This window comes from Lepisma saccharinum, chromosome 18 (genome assembly GCF_977018435.1).
Source record: "Lepisma saccharinum chromosome 18, izLepSacc3.1, whole genome shotgun sequence".
Classification (NCBI taxonomy): domain Eukaryota; kingdom Metazoa; phylum Arthropoda; class Insecta; order Zygentoma; family Lepismatidae; genus Lepisma; species Lepisma saccharinum.
This window is the reverse complement of record NC_139246.1, coordinates 12,087,591-12,113,209: the sequence shown is the minus strand read 5'-3', so window position 1 is coordinate 12,113,209 and position 25,619 is coordinate 12,087,591. Positions and strand designations below refer to the sequence as shown.

The 25,619-nt window shown below is 39.6% G+C and overlaps 2 protein-coding genes across 2 annotated transcripts in view; one reads left to right on the top strand and one right to left on the bottom strand.

The window, feature by feature from the left end:
- Nucleotides 1-3,096, bottom strand: part of LOC146002396 (uncharacterized) — a 52,483-nt gene extending 49,387 nt beyond the window's left edge. The window contains exons 1-2 of the mRNA XM_083140152.1: nucleotides 3,022-3,096; nucleotides 1,906-1,978 (exon numbers count right to left, since the gene is read on the bottom strand). Coding sequence (XP_082996278.1) covers nucleotides 1,906-1,975 — 70 coding nt within the window. The 5' untranslated portion in view covers nucleotides 1,976-1,978; nucleotides 3,022-3,096. The remainder of the gene's footprint in view (nucleotides 1-1,905; nucleotides 1,979-3,021) is intronic.
- On the top strand, nucleotides 266-24,711 carry LOC146002398 (uncharacterized). The gene is made up of 7 exons (XM_083140155.1): nucleotides 266-512; nucleotides 922-973; nucleotides 9,162-9,259; nucleotides 13,087-13,122; nucleotides 17,020-17,146; nucleotides 20,997-21,064; nucleotides 24,484-24,711. Exons 1-7 carry the CDS (start codon nucleotides 435-437, stop codon nucleotides 24,547-24,549), a joined length of 525 nt encoding a protein of 174 aa, XP_082996281.1. The 5' UTR covers nucleotides 266-434; the 3' UTR covers nucleotides 24,550-24,711.
- The last annotated feature ends 908 nt before the right edge of the window (nucleotides 24,712-25,619 follow it).

Below are 25,619 nucleotides of genomic sequence, written 5' to 3'. Positions count from 1 at the left end.
TCACTTGGCCGGTTACACGTCATCGCACGCAAAAACTTCAACCGTTACCATGGATATGGGCCAGGGCTGATCAGTACTATGTTCCTTTTATTGGAGCCCATAAAAAATTGACTAACGCTTGCATTTCTTTTCTATTCTGGTGTTTATTGCTTGATACAATAGTGTTTTTTCGCTGTGAGGACCTGGCACGCTTGATCTCACAATCTAATTTAACGGGGACGTTCAGTTTGCATTGAGGATTCTCTTCACTCGTAAAAAATTGACGTTAGGCAGAACGTTTTGATGCGAACATTTTGCATGTGAGAAAACGGGACCAGACTTTATTTCTAGGAAAATGCGGTACGACTTCATGTGTTGATAACAATTATTTACGCTTTGTGTGGTGTTTTTGAAACATACCCTGCATAAAGAATGATTCAAGTTCTTTGTTCAAAATGTTTGTTGTTTTGTGCATCGTCTGGTCATTGTTCCTTCAGGTTTATGGTGTTAACAAACTCGAATACTATCAAAAGGTAAGTCAACATACTGTACATTCTTTTAAAAGATGAAATCAACTTTGTATAAGCTATTTTGTACTCTCTTTAAGCGATATTCCCAATAGATGCCAGGACAGATCATAACAAACGATAATGTTCTGTATTACACATATCATAAGTGGCACCAGAGGGTTGTACAATTGCTTTTGTGCACTTCCAAATTTCCTCTTAATTATAGTAATTATAGCAAATCCGAGCTGTAGGTCTAGTTCAAATTAACTCCTAATGTAATATAACTAGTAAAAAGCAATTTTTAATAAAACAGTATTTTTTCTGTTTTAAACAACCTTATAAATTAGTTACGAAATTATGAGTGCAGAAAATATGAGTGTATGATGGTCATCTATTTGTCATAATCAAGTACAAGTATGTTGTTTAATTTCAGGCAAGAGATTTTCATACTGCTTGTTTGACACAGCTAGAAATTACCTCATACGGTAAGTAAAAGTGTGTGAATTAGGACTAAAATATGTATGCAGATATGCATTAAAACAACCAAAATGTGGGCTAAAATTTCTAAAACGTACCCTAAAATTACATATGCTTTATGACATCATCAATATCCTCAATAATTCTCAGCTGGAGCGTGGTGCTTATCACAGTATATTTTCCTTTGTAGATAAGGTTTAGCACAGTGTGATCAAAAGTGTCGAAAAGTGAGGGGGTAACTGCCCCTCGCCCCCCTAACCGCCGCCACATAGACGGAACTAGATTTTTCTGGGCGGGGCACAGAAAATGTTGTAAGCATAAAATATGTAACATTGGAAATATAATATGCACATTTTTCTAGGTATTAAGCACAGCCTCAAATATATAGTTGCATACACACACCCACATACCATATTCATATCACGACATTTACAAGGATTCACTTTAGGTCCAATTTGTGGTCAGATAAACTAATCGGGACTGGACCTTCAAAGCAAAATCCGAACTACACTTCAATGTACTTCTACCAGGAAACGAACCAAGGGCCCTTTGATTATAAGGTGACAGCATTAGTATTTTTTTGTGTAATAGAAGTAGTTGTATATCGTTGTATAGTTTATATTACCAATGATTACAGAAAGAAAGGGATACACTTGAAATTCGTTTATTCGGAAATTATTGTCACAAACATCGGGAATATTGGACCTCGCTTTATGACCCAGTTAACGTGATTCCGGATTCGATGTTCGGTATCGACTTATTTGTCTAGTAGGCTAAATATAATTCCGATAAATATATTCGTGCTACACTTAGTTTTATTTTTACTATCTGGAAAAAGATTGACCGTTGTAACATAATGTTATTAACATTTTTATAATGCTCAGTCATCTCTTTTGCTACCCCCGTGTCCCTCCCTCTAAATCCGCCAATGGGTACTTACTGCACAGGTGAGAGCCGTGCGGCAGGGAGAGGGAGGTTCCAGGAATCAATCCTCCCCAATAGATCCACATATTCTGCAACAGAGGGAAATTTTCATCCATTAAGAAACACTCAAGTAGTCACTTTTATGAAATATTAGCTGATTGCCGGGTATGTATTTATCCAATCTTGTATTAGACAGGAATATAATGAATTCTAACAAGAGTGTAAAATGAACTTGGAGTTGATGGCATTGTGAGTGTCACTATTCATCTTAGCGACCCCGAAAACTATGGATTACACACTAATATCGGTTGTTTAACATGTCACCCCCTTCCCACCCCACCCCTCGTGGTGCCAGGGGTGTCTTGGAGTTTAACGGCATTGGGAGTGTCACTAATCATCTTAGCGACTCCGAAAACTATGGATTGGATTCCACACCAATATCGGTCGTTTTACATGTCACCCCTTCTCACCCTCACCCTTAGGGGTGACAGGGGTGTCCTGGAGTTGAGCGGCATTCGGTCTGTCACTATTCATCTTAGCGACCCCGAAAACTATGGATTCCACACTAATATCGGTCGTTATCGATTATTTTTACATGTTACCCCTTCCCACCCCCACCCCTAGGGGTGCCAGGGGTGTCTTACCCCACATTATTTCTTTCGAGATTGCAAGTGTTACGTGTACCAAGTTTGGTTGAAATCGCTCCAGGCGTTCGAGAGTTATGCCGGAACAAACACACATATATACACACATACTTTCATTTTTATATATATAGACTCGCGTACTTTCGACGTGGCCTTTGGCCACGTCTTGTACGCTCGCATGCGTGATCTTCGGCCACGTTGTGGGCGTAATCATGTTATAGATGGGTTAAAATGTCTGCATGTTTTATTGGATGAAGCCAAACAAGTGTATAAGTTCGCTAATTTGAAAAGTTTAGAAAGTAACGTTATGTCTGTATGGGCTCTAATAAGGTACAAATAGTCAAAATGTTATTGTCTATTTTCCTAATGATAAACTGAGTAAGTAATAACAGTTTCAAGATAATTAGTTGCATATTTTGCATAAACGAATTCAATAGCGACACTAAATTGGAAATGCAATCTTTCTGTCATTCTTCTCGAATTCCTACCTTGCCTCTGTAATAAATTCTGACGCTCGTATTTTGAAATTCGAAAGGTCTAGCATAATTCCCTTACAGTAGTTCTTGGGGTGAAAATAAACTTTCTGTAAGTTCCCTAGCAACGTCCGTTTCCATGGTGAACAACAAGCACGGCAAACTCTCTAAATAATTGTTTGTTATTATACCTCTAAACATTTAATTAAAACAACCACGATGTAAATATCTTCGCATTGAGTTTACCAATATATACGTCTCGCTTATTTGGAAAGTTTTGAACGTAACTCTGTGTGTGTACGGGCTCTAATATGGTACAAATATACAAAATATTCAGAATTGTCTATTTTCTTAATAATAAAGTGAGTAAGCAATAACTGTTTCAAGATAGTTAGTTAGATTTCTTGTATAAACGAATTCAAGAGCGACATTAAATTGAGAAAACAATATTTACGTCTTTTGACATTTTCACATTTGTAAACGTAATAGAAAAATAATTGTTTTCCGTCGTTCCCATCAAATTCCTACCTCTCCTCCGTAATAAATTCTGACGCTCATGTTTTGAAATACGAAAAGTCTAACATAATTCCCTTACAGTAGTTTTCGGGGTGAAAGTAAACGTTCTTTAAGTTCCCTAGCAACGTCCGTTTCCATGGACAACAACAAGCACGGCAAAAACTCTAAATAATTGGTTGTTATTACACCTCTAAACATTTAGTTAAAACAACCACGATGTAGATAATATTTTCGCATTGAGTTTACCAATATATACGTAAGTAATTGTGTCTGGGCTGAAACTCCTTATGTAGATGTCACCCTTGTTTAAGGCACCTTTTTGAACCAGGTGTTGATTCATCTGTGTGTGATCTGTGACAAATATAATGTAGCTAGACAATTAAGAATTGAAGGAAACAATGTGAGCAAAAAAGAAAAGCCTTGGAAACGGTTGCTAGGGACGTGAAAAAAGGGCATTTTCACCCTTAAAGAAGGGCTAATTGAGCGATTTTTAAATTTTCTCGGTCATTTGGGACAATTTCATGGGGGGTCGTAATCGGGCGTTTTTCGCCTCCTGGGCTTCCTTCATGGAGAACATTTATGTCAGTGAGTCAGTGGTGGGATTGAGGCTATATATATACACCACACTTTCAATCTGGTTTCAGAAAAATGCATAGTACTTGCACTGCGCTGGTAGATATCGTAGACAATGTAAGTAAAGGAATAGATGAAAATGAAGTTACACTTTTAGTTTTGTTGGACTATTCAAGAGCGTTCGACTCGATCAATCATGAATTTCTATTGGCCAAACTGTATTACTATGGCGTTACCGGAAACGCGTTAAATTGGTTTCGATCATATCTCGGCAACAGGAAACAACGTGTGAAATATCGGGAACCGGAAGTCACATACTCTAATTGGTTAGTTGTTCAACAAGGCGTCCCTCAAAGAAGTATATTGGGTCCACTACTATACATGATTTACGTAGCTGATTTCGACCGCGCTGTCCAATATTGCCACTACCATCAGTATGCTGACGATTCGCAAATCTATATTCAGTGTAATACAGAAAACTACGATAATGCGATGACCAAACTTCAATTCGACCTTGATGCTATAACAAATTGGTCACGGAGAAACTCTCTTCAATTAAATCCATCAAAATCTTGCTTCATGACCATAGGAACTCATGGTACCCTTAAGAAACTTCACAAAAACGCACCTTCTCCTCCAACTCTTGGCAGTATACCGCTAAGCGAAGTGGATACAAGCAAAAACTTGGGAATTGTGTTCGATAGACACTTAAATTGGGAGCCACAAGTTGAATTTATTGTGAAAAACTGTATGGGGAAACTTAAATCTTTGTATCATTTAAAACATACTCTGGACGCTAATGTTAAAGATCGTCTTATGCAAGCACTCGTCCTATCCACATTAGACTATTGCGCTCCAGTGTACAGTAATATATCCCAGGGCCTAAACTATAAACTTCAAAAAATTCAGAATTGTTGTATACGTTTCATATTTAACCTAAACAGAAAGGAACATGTATCCCCCTATTTAAAGAAACTTTCTTGGCTAAACATTAACAATAGAAGAAAATACTTAACACTCACCTTGATGCACAAAATACTTAAGAGTGGCTCCCCAAAATACTTATCCGATAAGATCTGTTCTCGTAGAACATCAGCCGAACATAATATTCGCAAGAAGCATAATCTAAAAATCCCCAAACATAAAACCGCCACATATAACAAGTCCTTCATTGTTACAGGGATCAGGGAATGGAACAAACTGCCTGCACCATTGACTAACATTATTTGCCATCAAAGTTTTAAGAAAAATCTGAAGAACTTACTATTGTCCCAACAACTTCATTAACCTTCATATGTTAACAATTGCACCTGCACTTATACATCATATAATGCATACCTAACCTACCCCCCCCCCCCCCGCACACACATTGAACTACCGAAGACTTATTACTTATCTTTACTCAACAGTATATATACTAATCTATTCAATGTATTATTTTATCATTGTATAATCTTTATATTATCTTTATTGTATTATCATGATCATTATGTGTTTTTTTTCTTTCTTTTTGTTTTTATTCATTTATTGTATCTTTGACAAGGGTTGGTTGTAAGAACGGCCCATGAGGCCGAAACACGCCTGCTTAAATAAAGACCATTCTATTCTATTCTATTCTATTGGATTTCCCAAATGCAAACTTGCTCATCATTCAAGCAATATTTGTTAATTACATGTATGTAATATTCTTTTCTTCAATTTAAAAGTGCAAAAAATATGTTATTTTTACTAAAAAAATCCATTTTATTCAGGCCCTATGACTATTTTTAATACTAAATTGAGCAGACCTTCGTGGGGAAGTGGTTAGCACAGTCGGGGTCCTTCAGAGAATTGTGTTCTTTGTGAGTGTCCCTTCATCTTGATTTCATAATATCGCTCATCTTAGTCTTCGCGATTAGCCAAAAGTGGCAGAACAGCGAACTAAAATAAACCAAAAGAATGAATCAATTATGCTAAATCAGAACTAACAAATGTAACGAATTCAAGGGTATATAAATTTGTACAGTCAGCGGCAATAAAAATGGGACACCTAGATCCTGAAATGTTCGCTTCCCTACAAGGCGTTGTGTGTGTTGCCTAACTCTACGGCGTTGATAGAAGATTCCATTGAAAGTTTTCTATTAAAATCCACTGATCGCCGTAGATTTAGGCAACAACTTCCAGGGAAGCGAACATTTCAGGATCTGGATGTCTCATTTTTATTGCTGGCGACTGTGCAGTGGGATCCATGAGTATTACCCTGCAAAGTGCCCATCACTATGTTCTTGCACTTTATATGACCCAATAAGAGCTTCAAGAATTAAAATAAAACTCAACTTCTGCACCAGCATACATAAAAATCCATCGCTTAAGAAACACATGGGATGTAAGAGAAAAATTGGTAACACTTTACTATAGGGGTGACGGATTCCTTACTTTTTACAGGAGAAAGTACTTACGCAAATCATTTTCTGTAGCGTTGTGGAAGTTCGTGAATGTAGTTTTGATCCATTTTAATGCGAATACATGTTGTTTTCTGCGAAAATCTCTGTCCGACACGCTGTTGCTGCTGCCGCCATTTGCTTTCTGCACGAGAGCACAAGGTTCCGTGTGTTGGATAACGTAAACCCCGTAGTCAGTGTTTCAAACTCGCCGTGTTTTCACTAGAACATGACGTGTCGAGTATTATTATTTTTTATTTTTTTTTAACTATGCTTGCCAAACCTAACCTAACCTAACCTAACCTTACGCAAAATGGTTTGTGGGGCTAACGTGAATGGTTTTTGGGATAACGTGAATGGTTTGTGGGGCTAACGTGAATGGTTTGTGGGGCTAACGTGAATGGTTTGTGGGGCTAATGTCAATGGTTTGCGAGGTATTAGCATAATTTCAAATCCGTGCACGAAAGTAGGTATTTTCCGGTGAACAAGGTTGCAACACTGCATAAATCGACAAAACCCTCTCACAACGCGCGAAGAACCAGTACGCTTTCACCATAATGTGTGTTACGGAATCGAAATAACGAGTAACAGTAAGTACTCGTAAATGTAAGAAATATACATTATTTTCGTTAGAAATTCATTATTTCACCTAAAGAAATGTTCCGCATTCCAGAATAGTACGTCAGCAATTTAAAAAAGTGCGAAATAAATGATTTATAGGTGTCACCCCTATAGTAAAGTAGTAGGCTACCGAAAAATTAATGAAAATAGCCATGGACAATTTGCACCGTAATACTCATGGCTCCCACTGTACATACATAGAAGTTAACCATAATGTACACGAAATTGATAATAAAATATCGTCCGTCAGATCAAAGACAAAAGTATGGATACATTTGTAACCCAACAAAGACATGATTGCCTAATAATACGTTAGTCAATTTTTTTAAAGAAAACTATAAAAAGATGGCAGCATGTTTACTTCACTGCTAATATTCCATTCAGTATTTACAATTTAGAGATTTTTTATTACCTGATCTACACATTTATGTTATGCATTATACTCTATGCAGGACAGTGTTGAGCAGTATTTGCAAGATAACAAAGTGTGAATGAACTTGGTTCGTTAATTTATCCTCTTGTAACCATGCACTTATAATTATGTTGCTTATTAAGCTTTACTGCAGAAGCCGTAGTTACATTTTTTAGCCGGAGGACGTGCACCATTAATGACGAGTGATCAATTTATTTTAAATAGTAAACATATGCCGCCTTTGTATTACTGACGTTTATGACTTTTATTTTATACATTATGTAGACTGTTCCAAAGTCTTGATCAGGATATGTAATCAACAAGGGTGCCAAGTCATGTGTTAATCTAATCACAGAATATATTTTAATGTTCCTTTTCTTTTCTCTCGTTTCACCGTTTTTTATTCTTTCTCGTATTGAGTACTATTTCTTTTTAGGTTTGAATTTGTACAACACTGTTTCTTCTTCTTCTTCTATCTAACCTAACCTCACACAAATGACGTCACGTCAGCCAATCTGATTCCTTAAAATGGTTGTGGCAGTAATGACTACCTTCCTTTTATTGTACGTAGTATGATCAGTATAAAATATTTAATTCGTTCGTTTATAACATAATAATGCATATGTAATAAGCTTTCAGTGTTGCATTTCTCCTCTGTGATTTTCTGTGATGTCATATGCCAACACTGCCCGTCATCCTCTTTGCATTCTGCCCTTACTGTCGACCAACCAAAAGGCGACTTGGTGACAACTACAGGAATTTACATCTCTCTCATTGTGTGAGGAGTAGCCAAGGTCACCCGCAAGGATACAACTAGTCAACTATAAAACCGAAAAAATTACAAGTTCATTACATTTTTCATTATTATGCTACTTAACAAATATTTATCCATTACAGTTTGAACTTTGGTTTAAGTTCACTTTAGGCACAAAAAGGACAATCGGGACTGAACGTACAGTTTAAATTGGGACCTGAAACATTATTTGCTTCCTCTGGGTATAGACCTCGAAACCACTTGATTACAAGGCGACGACAGTAGAGCACTCACTGGCGTACGTAGTCATATGGGACTACAGCCCCTCCAGAAGGTTTGAGAAAAATAAAAATTGTGAATGAAATTTGAAAATTTCATTTTCAAATTAAAATTCGTTAAGAACTCGACAAAATGGAAGGATGTAAATGCAAACTCCTTTTAAAATGATTCTCGATTATCATTCTTGTCTTACAGTACAATTTTGATAGTGAAAAGCTCAAAATATACGAAATATGTCATTGTTTATCCAGCCCTCTAGAACAAAGCTATGTACTGTCCACTTTTACAATTCCGAAAAAAAATCCTCCGTACGCCAATCAGGAAGAGCCATATGTACATCAAAATACAGCAACACAAGAAAGCCAATATGCAATAAAATACAAATAGAAGAACATGAACAGTAAAAATTGAAAAATAAATAAAACTAACCTTTGACGCATTAACTCATAACCGTTCACAAGGAACAAATATCATTTACCACAAACAGAGCATCTATCACAATCTACTTACTATTTAAACATGTTCTGTTGGCAGCACAAGGTGTAGATCATGCTTTAATTGAATGGTAATTATCTTGCAGAGGATGTGCGAAAGATGCTTGCAACTTTTCCAAACGGAATGAGACAGAAGCCTAATTCTCAGGAACCCATGAAAGATTTTGCATTCTCTGGTGCTGAAGTAAGTTGTGTGTCGGACACAAATGTAGTGTATTTGCTGTTACTGTCTGTTACTTAGCATAAACAAACACCAAAAAACACCACTTGATGAGCTTGAAAGCTACTACGTGACGTTTCTATCAGAAAGAGCGCCCTGGTAATTTCAAGCTCAGTTCTGTCTAGCCAGAGAAGTTTTGTTATTATAGTTGCCTTGATTATGTCAGTGTACTTGTCTCGTGGTTTAACTTGAAATTTCGATACCCGTTGATCGGTTTGGTGTTTTAAGTCCACTTTATGCACAGCCAATCGGGACTGGACCTACAGTTTAAAGTGGGATCCGAACCACTATGTGCCTCCAACGAGAATCGAACATGGGACATCTTCATTACAAGGCGACGACGTTACTACTAAGCCAGATAATCGTTCGCTTATAGTGTATAAATACATATATAGTATGTATGTATGTATGTATGATCCTCAGGGAGAGGATCTTAACAGCTGGTCAACACATCAAGGACACCATCACATCACGAGTTAAGAGACCAAATGTCCGTAAAACCCTGCATGCCTGCATTCGTAACGGAGATGCCCACTTTGAGCAAGACGTGTAATGTTCTTTAATTGTATTGTTCATTGATTCCATTCACATGAAGATGAATGAAGTATTATTTCTTGTACACAAATGTGAATGTTAGCAACATTTGTACCTCGTTGGATAGCAGATGACACAAGGAAGTAATTTAAGTAATTTGTACGCTTCGCATCATACCATTTTTGTTATAAATACGTTGCCAAGTAAACTAAGAGTGCATTTTTTTTATCATCACTTGTAAGTTTAGACACCACCCGTTACTTACATGTGATTGTTATTTGGGAAAAACTTTTTTTTTTCAACGAACCACTTATTTGTTAACTATCAGAAAACGTTTAAATATGTGCCATACAATGAGCAGTTTTTTCTCAATTCATCTTTTTATGTAGAAAATTTTCATTTTTTAAAAAACAACAGAAATTCGATTATCTCGAAAATTACTAATTTTCGGACGGGGTATCATATGGTCAAATTTATTGCAAATTGTCTCTACTTTAACCCCTTTCAGGGAATACATCTAATTACCAGTCACCCTGTATATATTCAGTAAATCCTGTGGCAACTTTCAGTCATCACATCATATCAGTTGTTGCCGTGTGAGGAACCCGGGTTTGATTCCCAGGGTGCGTGGTATCAGGTGGGCACTACTGACAATGTCCCTTCCTGAAACGCCTCTGGTACTCACCCAGCCTACAATAAAAGGTTCCTTTGATTTTTTGAGTCAACCCTGATACCACCTTCATTTTGACCGAAGCGGACAATGTGAGATGCGCTACCTTCACACCCCACTCTGCGCCTCCGTGTTATTATTGCAGCAGAGACAAACCACTTATTACCAACACTCTAAAAGGTTTGTAGGGTTAAGAGAAAGTGTGTCTGGAAGCAATCTGATGGTGATAAGTTCCTTGTTAAGGCTATATCATGCCATGAGGCTGTAAAGGGACATTCCTCGCACATCTGGACACACCACTGGACGACACATGATCCAACGATGGATGATTTGGCTATTAGTCCAGGCGGCAGAGACTCGATAGCTTACAATAATTGCGTTAGTTCAAGGGCATACTACAAGGACAGAGGACCTTCCGAAGTGGTTGACAACATTTCAAACTGTTTGTTTTATGCTCAGATGGGTGGATCGGGACAAAACCTACAGTTTAAAGTGTGATCTGAATCGCTGTGAAACGTCCCTCCAAATGGAATCGAATTCGAAACCCATTGATTACAATGTGATAGCGTCAACCAATATGTTATCGGAAGAAGACCTTAATGGAGCTGGAAGTCCGTTAGGTTAAGCGGGACTGGACTTACAACTTTAAATGGGAATCGAGACACTAAAATGTACTCCCATCAGCGATCGAACCCAGGAATGCCAGGAACGAGATACTATTTCCAATAATATGAATGAATTGATTTATTTTACTTCTCGTTTCTGACACTTTTGACTAATTGCGAAGATGATGATGAAGGATGATAAGATAATATCGAGGAAAGGACAATCACAAACATATGTTATGACAGCACACAACACCAGTCCCACGGAGAATATACTAGCCGTTTAGACGCCAGAGCCTCGATAGTCTGCAAAATGCAGTCCAGGGTGCACTGCGTCAGGGACGTCTCAAGATGAAATTCTCCATCGGGCGAAGTGAATTTTTGGCGCCCCTACATTCCATCTTCCCATCCCTAACTTTCCACCCGCAATAAAAACCTTGACCGTATTACATATTTACGGTTTTAGACAGGAAAAATAATAGTCTAAATAGGATAAACACCGTATGTTACCAATTAAGAACTCTATTCAATAGTTTCAATACGGTATGCTAAATATCTACTTCTCAAACTTCGAAAGTATTTTGAGATATTGTATCCAATTTGGGAGAACTCGGCACAATCTCAGAGGACTTTTAAAATTCAAAAAAGAGCATTGCGTATTTTGGCAAACGCACACAAAACTGATACATATAAACCTCGTTTTAAAAGCAATCGCATATTAACACTTCCAAGTTTGAACATACTTGAAAGACTTACTTTCATACACAAAACAAAATCGAACTATCCAAAGAACATACACACTCACAATTACAATACCAGACAAAAAATAACTTCCACATTCCCAAAGTTCGGCTAAATGCATACCAAACAGGACCTTTTTACACAGGCATTCGGATATACAATACGTTACCAAACAGTTACAAACAATTTCAAAGAACCACGGTCTTTAAAGGTAAGATGAAAAAATTGCTATTAGAATATACATTATGTTCAGTTACAGAATTTCAGGAATTAAATAACTTTATATAAAAAAAATTAGATTGTATGGTACTTTTACAACACTAGTCCACTTAAAGATATAGTTTGTCCTTGTTTGATTTTACATTATACAAATGTTATACTATTATAAAAACATACTGCCCAATTGATGTACAGATATATATTATGTGCGATGTCAACATGTTGTATTTTATAATGTACATGCACCAATGTCCTTCAGGCGTACTTTCGGGGTGAAAAAGATCTCAATACACTCAAACTCAATAAATATATCAAAGAACTTAGAACTATCCTTCTCCAATCCAAAAACTGTTACTTTCTTGAGTACTTTCTTATGTGTGCCTAACAATTGGCTGTAAGCTAGAACTTGTTGAATAACAAAAAATATTTAAATGTTCCTTTCTATCTATTATCGACATTTTTTGCGTTGCCTTCGTCTTTTCTACATCTTCCTATTATATTCTTACTTTCACTACATTGATACTTATAGTCCAACGATTTATTTATATTCTTTAACGTTGCGTTGCCATCTATGCCTCCTTTTCGAAACTCCTTTCTGTTCATCACTTGTTCATATTGTTTCCAATATGAAATATCTTGATTGTAACAACTCTTTTTAAAACAAATAGCCACGCTTATATGTAATCAAAATTAAGGTTTTGTCGCTACTCAAGGAGGGCGCCCGGAGCCGTCGCCCGTCCTTAAGCCGCCCCTGTACTACGTGGAAGGAAAGTTGACTTTTTGGCGTCTCCGGAAAAGCCATTACACCACTTTTCCAAGAATATGTTTGGAATGAACAAGAAACGTGTAAAATCTTGTTGTGGGCGGGTCTGTAGCCTAATTGTGACTCGAGTTTCAATAATAGTCCCAGGCATGGTTACCAAGAGACGCTTTTCCTTCTTGTCCCTAATCAGCCATTCTGTGAATTAAAAATAAATCAGAGTATACGGAATTAATGCTTTACATTCTCTTCTTCTTTGTAGTGTTACCCTGCTTGTGTCCTGGAGAAAACCGGAGTGGTAAGTGACACTTTATATTAGGATATCCTCACAAAGAGATGGCGACATATATTCCTTTTCCGGAATGTCTGGAGTAAGAGAACGCGAACGCGTTCTGCGCGCATGTTGCGGTGTGTGCCTCGTCCAATGAACGCGCGGAGAAGAAGGGTCGCGCGGGAGGGGGAGACTCCACTGGTCATTCGCGGTCCAGTAGTTCTGTGGGAATTCTGGATTCAGGAGAGCGCAGCATAGTCTGGCCCCGCCCACAAGCTTTCGCCTCTGCGCGTTGCTACTCCAGACATTCCGGAAAAGGAATAAAGCTTAAAATGTTAACTCAATGGCGAGACAGAGTACGATAACCAAAAACTTCAAGTTGTATTTTAATTTATTAAAATACGATTACAAGTGGGGACGTTCATATACATTTAAAACAAAATATTAAATTCTCAGATGTATTTGAGTTTATTATTTTATATGTGACTGTCGTATTATTGACTTATGTGATAATTGAGTGTGTGTCAAACTGTCTTTTGTCTTTTTCTTTCCTTGTATCTTCTTCCTACCTTTTGACAATTTCTCAGTGTTTTAGTGCCTATTCCTTCGTGTTTAGTTTCTCTCTTCTTGACCGTTTCTTTTTCCTAGGTTTTCCTCCCATTTTCTGCCAGTTTCTTTTTATTCTTTCTCTGTATCGATCTTCCGGTTGTGACAGTCAGGTTTACTGTCGTTATCATTATTATTATTATTATTCAAATCCATAGAGGTGAAATAAGGTGTTGAATCAAATTGTTGAGTGTTTTAATTTGTAAGAATATATATTTGATTTGCCAAGCCGACGGGAGGAAGGAGACGTTCGCGTGTCTTAAGGGCGAGCACCTGAAAGGTCACGTTATGCGTCTAAAGCTTAGGAAATTCGACCGTAATGACAACCATTTAAATATCTCGGTTTCCAGCGGTCAGATTTAAGTGAAACTTTTACCAGCGCAGCAGCATGTGTGCAAGGACGGATGTGTGGAGTTTCGTCGCGATCAAGCAACAATTACGGATGCCAGATCAAATTGGTTGCAATTGATCAGTTTGTGGGCACTGATTGCAGTTGAGCTATGGGCGACAGCAAGGCGGAAGCTTAATCCGTAGAAACCAAACTTCGAGCACGACCCGTCCGGGTTGGGAGACAATAGAGCGAAGTGGAATGACCTCTCCGGAAGCGTCCCTTCAACGAGCGCAGAGCGTCCTTTTTCGAAATCCAAATAAAACGAAGGACATGGTTTTTCGACATACAGTCTTACCGCGATCCTTGTAACGAGAGCACCTCCGTGCTACCGCTCCATAAACAGTTTTGCCGCGATTCTTGTAGCGAGAGCACCTCCGTGTTACCTCTCCGTATACAGTGGACTTTGTTGTGCTTCGCGAACATCAGTGTGTGATAGGCAGTACGTCTACACGAGTGCGCTTACCTCAACCGCTGGAGGAAGTTGAAGCGAGACTGCGTTTCCGTGATAACCTTACGCCGTTTATAGTTTTTGTGAAACGAGGAACATCGAGAATTATGGCGGGCTAGAGGAAGAAGAGAGATCAGGGCGTTACCCTCGATTCGCCCGATGTCAGACAAGACTACGACCCATGCCTACAACATGCCAAGAAACGACGAGCTACGCCGCCTGATGCCTACCAGCCGCCACCGAGAGAGAGAGATGTCGAACGCTGCCCTGTTGACGTCCCGACGCGCCGACGATGCCTACCAGCCGCCACAGAGAGAGAGATATGTCGAACGCTGCCATGTTGACGTCCCGACGCGTGAGATCGTCCGACGGTGATGGAGAAGACGCCGACGAGCCAAGAACGACCGCCCAGATGCGACGTCCGAATCGCGCCTCACCGCGGAGAGGTCCACCGACCCCGAGAGGAAGAGACGCCGAGGAAGAATAGGAAAACCTTTCGTGTGACTATTAAGTGATTTCAATCGCCCATGAAGACGCCAGGATGCACCGAGAAACCTGAGAGTTGGTAATGTATTCATCTGTATGAATGTCAACACGTCCCGGCTCGATTGATATTTAGAGAACGCCCTAGAAATTCGTCAACATTTTGAAAACGCCCACTCAACTCGAACTTCATACCGAACTCCCGTTGCGCTTATCATTTGTAATTTATTTGTCTCAGGTCAATTTTACTTATTTCTTGTGATTTATTTTTAATGATCTTAAATTCGTTGTTGTTTGTGCTCCTTTTGTATTTGTTTAAAGTGCGTACTAATAGAGTAAAGCGCCGCCCGCTTAATTGTTTAATCTATTTGAGGTTTGTTCATTTTTATGTGTCAGCGCTGTGTCGCTGCTAGCTACGTCAGGTCGCGTATGTGATTATTTGTTAAAATATTTGCCTGGTAATATGAATTGCTCGTCGCGGCGAAGTGTTTAAGTCCCGCCTGCTAGAGAGTATATGTTCGCGTCACTCAACGGAGGTTATTGTTATGTTTAAAACCACGTGAGGTCATGTAAAAGGAAAACGTCCGCCCACGTGAGCGTAATTGCTGTTGAGACGCCTTTGTTTACGCCGGACAAATAATGTATTGTCACCGCACCGACCTAGTTTTTAAAGGTGAACTTAAGTAAGGGCTGGCTAATGAGTTGATGTAGCACTGGAGCAAAAATTCACAAATGACCTGATGAGACAAAAAATAAGGTAAAATTAAAAGCGAACGCAATAATCAGGGCTTATTGTCATAAAACCTGTACATGTCATGTATCATTTTTTGTGTCGATGACCCCTAAAGAATTGATTCTGTGAGTGAAAGTGAGAGTGAAAGAGGGGAGATGTAGTAAATTGATTTTTGTAGGTTATGAATAGAATATACTTTTTATTTTCATGTTAATTTTGGGCTATATCATTTCGTACGCATGTCGCTACCCGTGATTTTCAGGTATGCAGCTAGCCGCTTCCCGGCTACAGGTAAAGAGGTGGTAATTTGAAAGTATATATGTTTTTGTTTTCTATTCGATATGGCTAATCACTATGCACTGTTGGTCACCGGTTCCTACACACGAACTTAACCTGGACCGTAACGCTATTTCACTTGTCCGAGGGAGATTTTGCCGCCCCTATCTAGGTAGTTGTAGCATTTGTTTTCCCGGGCAAGGGAAAACAAATGCCTTCTCTCTCTCTTTTTTCTGCTAAATTTCTCTTTTCTCATTAATTGCGCTTTCTCTCTCTCTCTCTATTCTCATTAAAGTTAGTTTTTTCTTTCTCTCTTCTTCTCTCCCTTTCAGACTTCCTTATTTCTTTTACTCTCTCGCTCGCTCGTTTTTATATCTTTCCCCCTTCGTCTTCCTAGCTTCACTATTTCTTCCGAGGAAGCCCCTAAGAATTATGATAACCACAACACTATGGCGAGGAACGAGAATATGAGGAACCCAACTTCCACACTTCCCATGGTACGGTGAAAGGGACAAGAAAAAAAATGTAACTCTATCCAACCAGTAAGGCACTGCAGAATGTTGACCATGTGAAGCCTCCACAAGTGAGAATCTTACTGCTCGTCATGCCCATGGATTTAAACCTAAACACATGGCCATGGAAATAGGCGGCTGGGCAGAATTGCGCTGGTGCCACATAATTGGAAAAGGAAAGCGTGCGCGGGACAAAAGTCGCTGGTTCCCGCGCACTGTGTGGCAACGTCAACCGGGCTGCGTTGCCTAGTTCGAGCGTCAGACCGACCTCTCTCCGGGGTATTTTTGTGTCATCCCTGACCTTTCTAGCGAATACTGTCAGTTTGTATCACATGGATCAAAAAGCCGTTCTGCTCCGACGTGGCAACAGCGCGAACTTCTACCACCCGCCTAATTTTATGGCCGTGCTGTTAAGCAATCTCTCGTAGTTTAGTTATTTATACGTTTATTAATTTCTCTTTTGTTTGTCTCGCAGTTGGATGGAGATGGCTTTCCCATGGAAGGGCTTTTCGACATCATTTCATCAGAGTCCAAAGCCGTGAAACTGTTTGAAAAGTATACAAAGGGATACACGCAGTACGAGCTATGCTGGAAGCGAGCACGTAAGCCAATAACATCACTTGACTGTTGGGTTCACTCAAACTATTCGCGATTAAAATTATCCGATATGCCATCTGATGAGATTTCCAGGAACCACTCCACGTAAGACACTTCGTTGTGTTGAAGCCGTTCAAAGCATGGGGAACATGCGAAAAAGTAATGTCTACTGTTTAGTTTTTTTGCTCTAAATCGTTTTGTGGGTCAGGACAAGTGAAAAGCTTACATGTGTTTTCCATCCCGTGGAATCAACAAAATGAAATTTGTAAATTATTCAGGGCAAACAGAACAACTGATTGGGATAACTGAAATGTGGTAAGGAAATTACGAAGAATGCACGAGTCTGTTCAATTTATTTTCCGAAACATGATTTTATTACCATGAAAGTAAGTTTTAAATTGTTCTTTACGAATATATTTTTTTTTTCGAAAACAATGTATTACGTATGTAATTTGGAACAGGTGCAAGTCGATTAAGTTCGAAGATGAAAATAGTTTGAGAATTAATTAATGTCTGTAATCGTAAAGGTATATCAGAAAAAGGAAATCGACATGCTTATGTTGCTGTTTCATTCAGTAAGTTAATTTTCAGTGAAGACTGAAGATAGCCTCAATGAAATTGTTGTTATTATTATTATTAATATTATCCTGTGTTGTTATTAAACCAGCCTGCCTCTTTGGAAAAAGAATTGCAACGGCATTGTTATATCTTTCTCCTGCCCAAGCTTTGCAATACAGGTGAATTGCTTTATTTTGAAATCATTTCTGAGAGGCCCAGTTGCATCCAAGGTGCAGATGAAACAGCACCGCTTTGAAAAACCAGTGCGTATACATTAGTTTCGTCTGCATTTTCCGTGTTATTTTTGCCTATCATAATTAAATGCTTCGCTCTCAGCACAACTTCACCTTCGTTATGTTGTAGTTCCTGGAATTCACATAGCATTCGCAATATTTAAAAATATCGCGTAATTTAAACGTTTCTGCCATACCAGCAATGACAACACGCTGCTATTACCATGCTATTACGTACTAGTACCGAATGTAAACAAACATTTATCCTATATGGAGCGGCCATATTGGAGGCGACACTAGTGCTCAGGTGGTAATCTTAATCTCCGTCCACCGCAAGGACGAAGTTGAACAAAATCACGTGACTTGCGACAAACACGCTTCCTGTGCGTTAATTTCGGTGTTGTTTCGCCCATGGATATATTAATCATACCTCTAGAACTCGTAATGTAGATTCCACATCTTCGCTATACCGACTACCTTGAGTTGCATGGCTTTGCCACATGCACAGAATTCATACCTTCAGGATTCCTACACAGCTAACATTGGCTTGTCTCCTCAATGGCGTAGTGGTAAGGTTATTGCCTTGTAATCAAGGGGCTTGGATTAAATCCCCTGTGGAGGCACATAGTGGTTCGGATATCATAGTAGGTCAAGTTCCGATTAGCCTGAGCATAAAGCGGACTAAAAACAAACTTCAAACAGCTGACATTGGAATTACCAATAGAATTTCATAGAAGATACGTTCATTGTTCAGAACACAAATCACCAAACTCACCCATAGATGGAGCAGCTTCCTACATCTGAAAATATATGGAAGTTTACAAAGGGTGGATTGAATATTTTATGATAATTTCTTACTTAAAAAGATTCTAACATTTTATTCATTCAGATTTATTTACAACCTTGGTGACAATGAAGTTCGACCAGAAAGGAATACGTGATGAAATGCACAGAGGCATAGGCGGTGGAATGGGTGACCCGCAGAAGTGACGCATGTGTGTAAGAGGAGGCGTGTGAGCAGGCAAGAATCGTGATCCCAGCATGTTGCACCCAAGGTCACGTAAAGAACGAAAACGGGGAACAATACGCGTGACATTGAACTTCGACCAGGCACCAGACCCATATGGAAAATTCCAGATAGTGGCGCATTCGACGGAAGCATGAAGTCACGGACACGATAATGGAGTCTGCCGTATATAAGCGCGTGCTGTGCACCGAGGAACCGCAGTGCATCATCACCATGGCCAGGGACAAACCTATTGACAACACCGTGAGGAGAAGAGTGGTGGAGTTGCAACGGGATGAACTCAGTGAACGGGAAATAGGGCGCCAACTGAACTTACCCAAGTCAACCGTCCACTGCATCATCAAACACCACCAAAATACGGGTACTACAGAGCCAGGTAAGGCCCCCGGTCGAAAACGCCTGCTGAGCGTGGGGGGCGGCGTCACACCATGGTAAACAGGATCCCCTCTAACAGTGGTCGAACTTCAATGTCACGTGTAGATGGACGAAAATGTTTTATTTTGTGTGGACACCATACATTGCTGCGTTGCAGCGGAAATTTATGTTTTCCTTTGTTCCATGTAGCCTGCTGAATAAAATATGTTCAGCATATGCATGTGTTCTCCTTCTTTCACAACGCACTCCTATATTTGTGACTGGTCGAACTTCATTGTCACTAAGGTTGTATAAACAGACGGACAGAGCATTACAAAATATCTCTAGTTTATCAGATGTATACAAATTACTCTAACGGATCCTTTATCGAACGCGTATTTAATCTTGAGCTATTATTTAGTGGTTTTATCAGGGCAGAAAAACTTACCAGATCTAGAGAGGTAAATTTTGGTCCACTGATAACAGTACTTGAGACAGATGTGACCGTTGCATAAGGGTCCTTTCTCAGCTTTCCACGATAGCATGCAAGTGCAGTTTGACGCTATCATCAACTCAAGTGAGCATGACCTAAATGTTCATTGACAAAATAAGAGTGATAGCGTCAGGTGCAATGCAAAAATATCCCACTTCGAGAGGGTTTGTTACGAGTTGTAAGAGGGATCAGAGATGACACACACAAATCGAGCGATAATAAACAACCCAACTGTAGAAGTAAATTACTGATTATGCGTGTTTCTTATCTACTTTAAATTTGGTGTTTGGATTCGTCCACTCTTCCTAGACGCGTCACCTGAGGCCAAATAATAGCCACAAATTCACATGCCACTGGAAATATCTTCACGACAGCTTGCAGTGTCTAGCCAAGCATTCACGAGCCACTGGAAATATCTCCGCAAGCACCTGCAGTATACAGCCAACCATTCACGAGACACTGGCAATATCTTCGCAAGCACCTGTAGTACACAGCCAACCAATCACGAGCCACTGGAAATATCTCCGCAAGCACCTGCAATGTGCGGTCAACCACTCACGAGCCACAGAAAATATCTTCACGAAAACCTGCAGTGTGCAGCCAACCATTCACGAATCAATGGAAATATCTTCACAAGAGTTTCCAGTGTCTAGCCAAGCATTCATGAGCCACTGACAATATCTCCGCAAGCACCTGCAGTATACAACCAGCCATTCACGAGACACTGACAATATCTTCGCAAGCACCTGTAGTACACAGCCAACCATTCACGAGCCACTGGAAATATCTCCGCAAGCACCTGCAATGTGCGGTCAACCACTCACGAGCCACAGAAAATATCTTCACTAGAACCAGCAGTGTGGCGCCAACCATTCACGATTGACTAGAAATATCTCCGCGGAAACCTGCAGGGTGAAGCCAACTACTCAAGAGTCACTGGAAGTATATTCGCGAGAATCTTCTGCATGTGGCCAACAATTTTCACGGGCCATTGGAAAATCTCCTGCCGCACAGGCTTTGTGCAGCAAATCCATCAGGAGCCACTGACAATATCTACGCAAACCACCGATACCTCGTGTTTGGCTGTTTGACGATCCCTGATGTAGAAGCAAATGTAAAATTAAGAATGTCATTACTTGCTTATATATAGAACTACAGTATATTTAACTTCAGCATGTATTTATTCACAGGTGTCCTGAAGGATAAGTGTGACAGAGCAAACTATTACCTCTTCTGTGGATCAGACAATGTTATAGGGGTAAGTTTACATGCAAATCTTTCTGAAACATCCAGAACATTTCTAGCGGATGCAATTTACTTACTTAAGTTTCTTGCCTGGTAGTGGCAGTGGAATTTTAGAGTTGGATCTAGTATCAGGAACCTACGGGTGCTTTTGGGGTGCGGACTTTACTATCAGGCGTGCTATGGGTGTGTCATAGAGGGAAAACGATATTATTTATGCATTAATTTAAGCTTACACGCAGTGACACTTACTGTTATTATTTATTTATTACACTAATGTTGCGCTTATGGAGGGTTGCCACGATGGCGTAGTGGTAACGTGGTCAGCTTTTAATCAAGGGGTCCATGGTTCGATTGCCCTTACAGACACATGGCACAGTGGTTTGGATCCCACTTTAAACTGTACGACCAGTCCCAATTAGCCTATCTGTGCATAAAGTGGACTTAAAACATGAAATAAATTGCAAATTAAGCAGGGTTCACCCAGGTTTTTTTCCAACGAGGCTCAAATTTTGAAAAACAAAACACGAGTGTTGGAGAATTGTTTGTGGAAAAAAATACTGGAATAACAAATTCACAGCATACCTTTCAATATTTCTATTAATTTTGACTATTGTATTCCAATAATACTAATTTTTATCAAAACGTTATGGAAAACGCTATTCGATGTAAGAAAATTTACTTCTCCAGACTATAACCTAACACGAGTGTAATGGCGGCTGGTGTCTCTGAAGTTAGGTGAAGGCAAGTAGGAAAAAGTGTAAAAAATCCTTCTTCAGAGTGCTCACTCTAGGACTGATAAAATTAAGATATAATTCCAGGTTTTCAAGGCGAACTTTCCTCAAATTCAAGGGTAAAAGCAGATGTTTTCTCTATTTCAACCTTACGTATTACCGCCTCTTACCATCCACACACAAATATATCAGTGGCGTCTCGTGGCCTTAAATTTGGCCGGGGCTTATTTTTTAAAGAATTTAAAATATAATGACAATTCATATGATTACAAAAGAAACAGGTATTGTTGTGAAACATACCTTTCTATGAACGTTGACTCCTGTTCTTCTGCTCAGTAAATTTTGTTATTACTTTTTCGTTGAAGTCCTCTATGTTTGAAATGTATTCTTTCTCTATTGTAAAGCAAGTGCCAAGGCCATTGGTCTGTCTTGTCCCATTGCATTTCTTAAGCAGGTTTTAATACGCTTCAATGTGCTGAAACATCGTTCAGATTCAGCTGTTGCCACTGGAGTTATTAAAACTATGTTTGTCACTTTTACTGTTTCTGAAAAGGTACCCTGTAAATAATTTTAAATAAAAAATGGATGCAATCTACTGATAGAGTTTTATGTTTTTCAACTCTTCACTACAATAAAGAACACGAAGTTCCCTCTTTAGTTTTCCCTCTTCTATGAAGGGATAATAAATCTGGGAAGATGCCTCTGTTTAAAGATTGTTCTCTTTCATTATGTCCTCGTAGAGCAAGTTCATGTCGACCACAGAATTTTAAGCAATCGATAATTCTATTTAATATATGCCTATTTTTCCGGACAAATTCTTTGTGTCTTGTAATTGACAGCCTATGTCCTTCATCAATTTGTGTTCGAACATCAACCCTGCCAAACTCACTCAAACATAGCGAATGAAAGCCACCACAACACTACAGTACAACACGCGAGATCGAACGCGACGCGAAGGAACTAGCCCCGAATCAGAACTCAAATCCATTGCACTCTCCCCTCCTCTCTCTGCTAGCATGTGACCTTCACTGTAGCGTAGGTGGGTGTAGGCCACGCCTTCCTTTGCGACGTGCCCCGGAGACCGATAATTGACATCAATGCCGCTAGGAGCGCTGTCGTGTCCATTGCAGCAGACGATGAATTTACGTGGGGTAAACATCGCCTTTTAAAAGACTGTGTGATAGTTATGCGTTATGGTGATTGATAATTACGTCAATACGTCCGTTTTTCTTTAGGGGCTAAGCCCCGGAAGCCCCAAGGGACGAGACGCCACTGAAATATATTAACAATATAAAGGGTCTGCCTTTATGTATCCAATTTATCCGAAAATTCCTATTCAATTCAATGGTATGTATATTCAATTTAAGGTGCGGAGTATACATTTGTCATTTCACATACTCAGACTAGAAATACATCCACAAACACAAATCACAAATGTAATGGGATATAGTAATCTACGAAAAATTGTTAATTGCAAAATTTACCTAATCAACTTCAATATATCTTATCTTGCAATAATCTTTCTTCTGTCAGATAGATTGTTCTGCAACGGATGGACTCTAACATAGTAAAGGAATTGAGAGAATTCTGATTCTTTCCTTTCTTTCATCGATATTGTAAATGCTAAACTGTGAAAAACTTCCCGCAATATTTGGATAAAAAAATCAAGCCGCATGATTCCCGGAGTCAAGAATTCACGCATAATTCCATGAATTGAAGGAATTCTCGGTTCTTATCTTCGTCTTTGCGACGAGAAAATTTGGTTTCTAACAAAAACACACGGATTCATTATAGAAAATGACACACACTCAGTTCAACTCCTCGAAGGTAAGTGAAGTAGCTTGCTTTGTCTGCCCGTAGCTCTGCAGCTGCGTAATGACAAAGCTCGCATCCCAAGCAGTGACGTCACGGTTGTCATGCATACCAACGTAACACGGCTACCTTTGGCCGTGTCCGGATTGGCAAGCGCTCCGTCCCGTTCTCTCCCGTTGCTTTCGTCTGCCGTCGATTTCGTGCGAATCTACATGTCCCCTTGCAGTATGGTTGTCACTTTTCCCGCCAGGTGTCGTCCCTAACGTCGCCCACCGCTCTCTAGGGCGTAGGCGCACAGGGGATGGAAGCAGAAGTCAGACGCCAACTACACGTTTCAATGATTTCCACCTATTTATTATTAATATTAAAAATGTGACTTATTATTTCTTCATTTTCAATTTTTCTACTTTCAGTTTTATCGATAAAATGTCCAAGAATCACAGAGTTTTACATCGTGTATTCAGTAAATGTTGTCTCCGCAAAGCGCAAGTTGCAATATGGCTGCCAAGCGCAGGGCCACAGCGAGTTGGAGCGTGCATCTGTCGCGCCGTTCGTCTCTCCCCTCCGACTCCATGCCTGCCGCCAATTCGGACAACGAAGGTAGCATGAGTCCCCGGATGGAACGGTGCGGCCGTGTGCATAGATGTCGCTTCCATAGCTAGAGCTCTGCACTTCCGGATGGATCAGTACGGTAGAAGCTATTGTCGAGGGAGTTGGCGCTTACAATGCACAAATACGTTTCTTTAATACTAATATACGTGATCATGATAATTTAATAAAAACACTTTGTACATTAATATGTGATGAAGTATCACTGCATGTACTTCATCTGAATAGCCGCCGCTAACGCTTACGAAATAATGTTCTTTTCTTTTTATCCATATTTCAGAAGCAGTATCTGCTTAATGCCATTGTGCAAGTATACACGGACCAAGCCAATAAGACTAGAAGATAAAGAGAGATCCTTCAGCATCACTTCTAGATTTTAATACAGCACAAAGCATTCAAATTGTAACGCAAGTTTGTGGTTACTTTGTTACTCATGCGTCCAATTGCAATAATAAACCTTTTGTATAACGATATGTAATAAATGCAATAAAATCTGTGATTTCTTCTATGCCAGACGTATGTTCTTGTAAAGTAAATTATATATTGAGTTGGTGTTTCAAGTCCACTTTATGCACAGTAAGGCTAATTGGGACTGGACCTACGGTTTAAAGTGGGACCCGAACCACTGTGCCATGTGCCTCCACCGGGGATCGAACCCGGGGCCCCTTGATTACAAGGCGACGACGCCATCGGAGACGCCCTAAAATTATATATTAAAATTCACGAAAGAGTTAACAATATTACCAAAGAGAATAATTATAATTCATCTTAATGTGGTTTGTTCATTGCATTTATAGAACGGGGCTTGTATGAAGTCTGCAGCCAGTGATGAACACCATGTCTCCCTTATGCCAAACGTGTTCCACATGTCTACCATCAGTCTGAACATGTTTCAACATGTTTCCTTAAATCTCTTCAAAATGTGAGGCTACAGAGCAACCATTGCGGTGGTTATCCTGTCCCAATGCTACATTGCAAATACAATTAGCTTGAGATCTGGTGACCGTGGTGTCCATTCCAAACATTCCTTCCCTGCACTAGCGTACGGCATTGGTTCAAGACTTTATGAACACCCTGTAGTACTGGAAAACAATCCATTCATGCATGTTATATTCGTTGCCATCCTACTGCAGTATAAATTACCATGACGGTTGTTAAACCTTAACGGCATTACATACTTAACCAAATTAAGATAAATTCAATGGTCTACAAGGGTTGGATAAAATGTAATGGCAACACTGGTATAATTGCTACTTGAATGTATTGGCAGAGGAGCACGTGTTACATTCCTTCAATGTAATCGCCCCCATCTCTACGACCTTCTGTCACTCGTATGGAAGGCGTCGTACACCGTCAGCGCGTCCATCTCTGTCGATGTCCCGCAGTGACCGCCCTATAGCACGTATGATGGCTTCG